Raw genomic sequence first — 7436 nt, forward strand, 5'->3', positions numbered from 1 at the left:
TTTTTAACAAACACAAATGCTTTCCTATTCGTGTGGTATCCGCTGGTTTGTTCAGGGCTGCAATGTTTCTTACCGAATTTCTGTTTCAGAGCTCATTCCTGCTCTCTGTACCTGAGAGGAAATCTCCAAGTTGCAGTTGAATTTTTATGTTTCCGCTGCTTTTAGTGGAAAAGCATGAATGCGCTAAACATAAAACTAAAGAGATGAAATAGACAAATAATTTAAAATACTCTGACCGTGAAACACTAAAACCAGTCATTTTTAACTTCATGTTATTTTCATTTTTTTTTTTAAATTTGATTTTTTATCTCCATCAAAAAAAGGTATCGATGAGGAAGCGGTAACAACGTCAAGCTATTCAGCATTAAACATTTTTGAAAGCTCCCCATCATTAACAGCTACTAAAACTGAGCAAGGTCCGTAATTTGGGTTCGCCAAAGCTTTTGTCTTTATTCTGTTTTTGAAGCTAATTCAAACATCTGGCTGCCAGTGTTTTCTGTTCATAATATGCTGAGGTCGGTGTTCTCTAGGTTGACTTGTGACTGGGTTTGTGCTCTTTAATGAACCTTGTGTGTTCGCAGGCCTGAAGGTGATCGTACAGTACACTCCTATGTAATAGCATGGGATGGCTCATTATAGCAAGGCATAACAATTCACACATTAATTTTCCAGCATCCAGTTTTTAATTAATCCAGTAGGCAGTCTTAAACACAGGGTACACAAATTGCCTTCGGCCTCATAATTAATTCTAATGGAAGAAATTAAAAATTGGTGGGGTGTGTTTGGATTGTTCGGCTGTGTTACTGTGGTTTCGAGCTCGCTGGAGCGACGCTGTCACCGACAAGGACCTCTTACTGCCCTGACCAATCCAATGAGCCCTCTTCACTGGCATGTGAGAAGGAAAACGCCTTCAAGAAAACTACAAGAATGGAGATGTAGTGTGCGCGTGTGCGTGTTTGTTTGTGCTAAAGCCTTTTTTTTTGTCCTTTTATTGGGATAGTTGCTCTTTGCATCATGGCCTCTTCTATGGTGTGTGTGTTTCCCCTGATGCTCCTCTCCCCTGTCCATACTGGGTTTGGTTACTTGGTGTAGTTACACAGAGCAGTAACACACTTCTTGTGTGTTAAAATGATTGCTTTTCTGTGTGTTGTTGCTCCTGGATTCCAGCCAGCTGTGTTGAGTATCTGCAGCACATGTTGAGCCGTGGAGATCTGAGACCCGTATCACGGCAGCCGTACCGATGCTCTGTCTCCGTGTAGACCCGCTGCACTCTCACACACCTCATCTTATCTCATACCTAGCACGAAACTCACCAGCCGTATGCTTTTTTTTCAGGCAACATTCAAACATGTTTTATGTCTTATTTTCTCCACCCTCTAGTCCCGTGCACATTCTGGTTTGTAACGCAGCAGTGTGTACTCAACCCTGGAGCTTGACGGAGGACGGCCTGGAATCCACCTTCCAGATATGCCATCTAGGACACTTCCTGCTGGTGCAGTGTCTCCAGGACGTGCTGCGTCGCTCAGCCCCCGCCCGTGTCGTGGTGGTCTCATCAGAGTCCCACAGGTAACACACTTAATTATACATCTAGAGATGCTCGTATTTTTTTTACAAGTCCAAGTCAAATGTCAAGCCCGAATGAGTCCTGCTCTCTGTTACCATCATTGTACATTCTGTGTACATTTATTACACAGTTGTGTTGGTTGATGTGTAGTTTTTATACACTTCTTTATAGTGTTTTTTTTTTCAGTAGATCAATTTATATACTTTATTCTTGATTTTATTGGCCTTTCTTATGTTTTGTACACGCTGCTTATCTCATCTCATATGACATTTCTGGAAGGAATAAGTAATGGAGTGAACAACTCTACATTCTGAGATTGTGTACTCACACGCATATTTAGTTGAATTGTTGGAGAAAAACAAATATCCTGGCAATATTGCACATCTGAACATCTACAAAAACAAATTCTTGACAGATTTCGGTGGGATCCTTGTGCCGCAGCCAAGGATATTTCAGTTTTGGTGGAGCATTTTTCTCCTACTCGGAATAGATCTTTCTCACGTCTCTGGGATTGGAGATTGTTGCAAATTATGCCAAAATACACAAGACAACTGTGATAGACATGAACTGAACTTAAAAAAAAAAAAGGTAATTATCTTTACATGCGCACATATCAAGACATCGGTGTGATAAAGTGACTCTCAGTCTGAGTGGGAATGTTGACCGACAAGATGCGACAAAACTAACCCCCAAAAAAACGAGTGTTGAGATGTCTTCCAAAAATATTTGACTGATTTAGAAATTCATATTGATGAAAAGTAACTCGTCAGCTTTCTGGCGCTTCGCTACCCTTTTACACTTCAGCTACAGGAGCGATCTATTCTCATCTCTTCACTTTTCTAAAATGGATATTTTCATATCCTTTCGTCTTTACTTGACAGTGAATGATAGATTATGTGAAGGGAGAGAACATAATCTGTCACAGTTCTGATGACATCTACCATGCTTTGCTCCTGCGATAGCAGACCCCCCCCCCCCCCCCCCACACACACACACACATCAGAAAACACATACATTAATCTAATATGCTGTTCTAAACTGTGGACACTTTCTAAGTAATGCCAAAATTCACCTATTAAAGTCCCACTAACATATTTGAGGCACTATTTTCTCACAGCTACCTTATCTTCTCCAACAGCTCCGCTCATGCGCTTCTCCTCGCTACATTGGCTGGTTCTCCCTTCAAACTGATAGATCAGACTTAATGTGTATTGTCAAACATGACAGCCTCACTCACTGAAAACTCATTTCCGTCCACACGCTGTCACTATAAATTAAACGTATCATCAACATGATGGATGGGCTTATCAGCTAAAATTTACTTTGATCAAGTATCTGCTCCTTTCTCTTTGACCCCCTGACTCAGCCCCTTTCTTTCATCTTTTCCCTTTTTCTTGCCATCTATTCTCTTTTTTTTTTTTGGTGAAGCAACTTCAATCCTTCTGTTTTTCCTGTCATACTGCAGACATGCATGATGCCTTGCAATGATCTGTGAGCCCTGAGCCCATGTGTATCACTCCACATTGATCCTACAGTCAGACGGCCAAGCGGAGTGATTGATCGGAGTGACCTGAGACAAGGAGTACATACGCAGACTTATTCTAGCAGATCTGTGCTATATGCTATCCAGACTGCGATGCATGAGAGGACGGGAGGTTGGACTCTCGGATTCACTTAACGTCACGCGGCTATTACATGCTGGAGGAAGAGTGGGTGGAGAATAGGGTGAAAGCACATCAGGAAGTTCATATTGACAACATTTGATTGATGCTAAATTGCCTACGCAGTAAGAAAAACTGAGTTTCGGTGTTGTGAACACTGTCAGATGACTACTGGAACAGGCCAAATGTGTCGGATTTATATGTTGCAAGAATTGTCCGATATTCCCTTCGTCCTCCAGCTCCCTGTCTCTTTCGCTTCCCAACACATACTCTCACCTTTCCCTCTCCGCTCTACGATCAGTATTGGCTCTAACCTCTTCAAAGAGGGCTTAGGCAGGACCAGAGAGAGTCAGTTACACACTGGCACAGACTAGACGGAGGTGGGTGGGTGGGTGCGGGGAGCGGAAATAGACAATATCTCGTATTACATCTTTCATTCTGTCCACCTCATTCCGGACCTATATTACATCTATTGATGTCCCTCCCTTTTTTGTTTGTGTTATTTCCAGTTCCCGATGATTTTCCCGTTTATTCACTTAGCCTCCCCTCACATACAGTGTGTGACCCTTGACCTGGCAGCATATTGTATTCCCTGAGCCCCTTGTCCGCTGGTGAGGCAGTGACCTATAAGGGACAAGGGTGGGAAGAGATGAACACACGGGTAATGGCTGGACACTTTATCAGTTTCCAACACAGGGGCTTACTGTGGAATTGGTCCGCTACAGGTTTACTTTGCCCTCCAACTGCATCTGATCTGGTCAAACAAGGGAGCGATAATGTCCTTGATGAAATTACCTCTCAGAGATGTAACCTGCACCTCTGGCTCCACACTTTTATGAAGACAGAAGACATATCGGTCAGCTAGAATCTACGTGTTTTACTTGTTGTTGAGATTAATATGTGAATCATCTGGAAGATTAATGAAACCACACTCAGACGTAACCTAAAAAAGAAAAGAACAACAAAAAAAAATTTGTGACTGAGGGAACTGATTTATCAACCTTGCTGAAGTAGTTACGAAGTTGCAGCACATGAAAGGAAAAGCCTGCAGATGTTGTAATTTAGCCATGCGAGGATGTTGCAGCAGGCGACAGTAAACAAAAGGCAGCCAGCTTGTAAAATCACAACAAGGAAGCCAGGTGACATTTTGATTGGTTGTTTTCTAATGACTGGATTAATATGTAGGATGTGTTTGGAGCCTATCTCTCTTACTGTCTCACACACACACACACACACACACACACACACACACACACACACACACACACACACACAGAGTGTCATTTTTGTGCTTGTGTACTCTGATGTTATTGTGTTACTGCATAATAACAGTAGTGTAATGTTTAAGGGGCCTTGTCAAACATCTGGATTTTAACAGCTCTGTCGCAGGCAATTAAAGAACATCATGTCACGTTTTTTGATTTGTATGCAGCCAACGCCACACATCTGCTGCTACACGCACTCTCACTACTCTCTTCCAGGTTCACAGACCTGTTAGACTCATGCGGCAAAGTGGATTTGGCCCTCTTGTCTCCCCCGAGGAAGGACTACTGGTCCATGTTGGCGTACAATCGAGCAAAACTCTGCAACATCCTCTTCAGCTTTGAGCTCCATCGTCGTCTTTCTCCGCACAATGTCACCTGTAATGCAGTGCATCCTGGGAACATGATGTATACCTCCATTCACCGGAGCTGGTGGCTGATGACCTTCCTCTTCACCCTGGCCAGACCTTTCACCAAGTCTATGGTAAGAACAGGAGTTATATAAGCTTGTGACTTAACTGCGGTATCACCTTGAGCTGGGCGTTTGCAGTCGGGCCTGATTTTTGAGCTGCACTTTCAAGTCAAACCGAAACTCACATCTGCACACCTGTTTGATGCGTCTTCCTCCTCGAATCACAACAGACATAAGTGAGAGGAACGCCTGTTTCAATGACTTCTTGAACAAATCCAACTCTAGCAGCTTTTTAATCAAAGCTAGTTCAAGTTTTCTGTATGGGAAACAACTCCGTGAATCCACCATGTTTTATTCCTGTTTTCTTGTCTCTGCTCCTGTGTCGCTCACCGGCGTGCCCCTTAGTCAGCATATATATTTGTCTTGGCACGTTCCTGGGATAGAGAAGAGGAAAAGGATGGAGAGGGGTCGATCTGCTCTTTGTGAGGGCTCAGGAAGAAAGTCTGGTTTTCACAGAGAGATTTTCGTTGTGCTTGTTTTCCTCCTCTGCCTGTCACTGTTTATTTAACTGTGAGGGACTGTTCCTCTATCCTCTCACAAGAGGAGGCGATATCCAAGATCCTGTTTTACTGGGACTGTTAGGTTACAGTAAACGCACTGCACAAGCTCAAGTCTATCCAGCCATGCACTCTAGAGAACCAACACAGTAAGCTCTCGGTCAAATGTGTTTTTACCATACCATATATTTTCAGATGTGTTCTCTTCAGTTCTGTGTCATTATGAGGGGAGGAGAAGAGGCCCCGGGCTGGCACCGAAGGGAATTGATACGTTCTCAGGATTGTTTTTGAATTTGTGTTTCGCTGAGAACGGATCAAGAGAGGATGACAGTTGGTCACGTGACAGTAGAGCGATACCTCCGTGACTGTTGTGTCGCCTGGGGGTTACAGTTGGAGTATCGGTTGCTCAGGATATTACTATGAGCAATCTGGTGTTCATCAGCAGAGTAGAGTACATCCATCCATCCATCCATTTTCTGTACAGCTTTTCCGTTAAGGGTTGCCCGGGGGGGTGGCTGGAGCCTGTCTCAGCTGACATTTGGTGAGAGGCGGGGTTCACTCTGGACGGGTTGCCAGTCCGTCGCAGGGCTAGGGGTTCAGTATCTTGCTCAAGGATACTTAAACGTGGTCACTGGGGGAAGTGAGGATCGATCCAGCGACCTTTTGGCTGCTGGACAGCCACTCTACCTCTGAGCCATGCCGGCCCGAGTACAGATTCTCTACAATAAATCAAACAATTTCTCAGTCAGTTTTTGCAGTTCAAGGCCTTTCGTGGATTTTATTTGTAATTTTCATGGTAGTGCAGTAAAAGGTGTAGCTAAAACGTAAGGACTGTCCATTTTAGTGACTCAGGGTTTGGTCTCTGCATCATTAATCAATATTTTCTAGAGCATCTTTGAATAAAATCTGCCTCTTTTTGTTTGTTGTAGTTCACGCGTCAGTCTCATCCCATATTTGGCAACTTCATCGTCCAATTTTCCATATATGGAAAGAGTGTCGTCACTTCAGATGAGTTTGCACTCTTGCTGCCATACCACAAGCCCGGCTCTGCTCAGAATGTTCTCCCGATTCATTGTTTTATCGCTGATGACAAATTAGTTTCTGTTTTTGTCTTTGGCATACTGGCCATATGCTGTTGCAGCCTTGTACAACTCTAAAACCCCTGTGTCAGGCAGGTCTTACTTTTGCAGGTGCACATTCCTGCTTTTTCTTCATAGGTTTAAGTTTTAAAGTTTGACTTGAGCCTTGGAGAGTTAACTTCATTCGCCCTGAGGTAGAGAACAGCAGACGAGTGATGGTTACCTGCCTCGACTTTGGGTCTGGCTATTGTTTGGGCAGATGTTTGATTGAAGCGACAAAAGGTGTCGTGTCAGACAGCCAGTCAGAGACGGAGGGGCGGGGTTTTCATGACCAGAAACGGAGGTCTCAGGATAGCTGGGTTTACATGGAGCCTAATATTCCAGTTAGAATTGGATTAGAAGCCCAAACCGAATAAAAATGTTCCATATAAACACCTCAATCCGAATAAAGAGGCCCAAACCGAATGGAATTTCATTCGGTTTCACAGGGGTAGAATATTTCTTTTCCCAAACAGATCAGATGTAAAATCTTATCATGTAAACGGTGAAACGGAATGCTGTCAGGCTGTGTTCTGTCTGCGCATGCTCTGTTTTGACGTAAATGCGCAGTGACGTTTCCTCACTTGAAAAAATGGCGGCTTCCAAGCAGCAGTGCGCGCAGAACTGGTCTGCGCCGGAGAGTTTATTTTTAATCGAAACCCTTAAAGATCTGAACATTATCGCACGCTTAGACGGTAGGAAAAAAAGAAATTCTGATCCGTTCAAAAAAGTCCACGTCAAGCTCAACGAAAACGGGCAGCACGGGCCAACACCGCGAAATAAAAACAAAAAGGCCCCCATCTGTACGCCTTCTCCTCTTCCTTGCTTCCAGTAGAAGCGCCTTCGTATCAAGCTTTTGCTT

General features: G+C 43.8%; 1 protein-coding gene across 2 annotated transcripts in view; it reads left to right on the forward strand.

Annotated features, from left to right (window-relative positions):
* wwox (WW domain containing oxidoreductase) overlaps positions 1 to 7436 on the forward strand; it is a 129455-nt gene that overhangs the window by 37570 nt on the left and 84449 nt on the right. For both annotated transcript variants that reach the window (XM_086208784.1, XM_086208785.1), the window contains exons 7-8: positions 1381 to 1566; positions 4707 to 4971. In XM_086208784.1, the coding sequence (XP_086064910.1) occupies positions 1381 to 1566; positions 4707 to 4971 (451 nt within the window). The remainder of the gene's footprint in view (positions 1 to 1380; positions 1567 to 4706; positions 4972 to 7436) is intronic.

The sequence above is a fragment of the Aulostomus chinensis genome, chromosome 7 (genome assembly GCF_037954235.1).
Source record: "Aulostomus chinensis isolate RoL2024-O1b breed Wild chromosome 7, RoL_Achi_v1.0, whole genome shotgun sequence".
NCBI classification, from domain to species: Eukaryota; Metazoa; Chordata; class Actinopteri; order Syngnathiformes; family Aulostomidae; genus Aulostomus; species Aulostomus chinensis.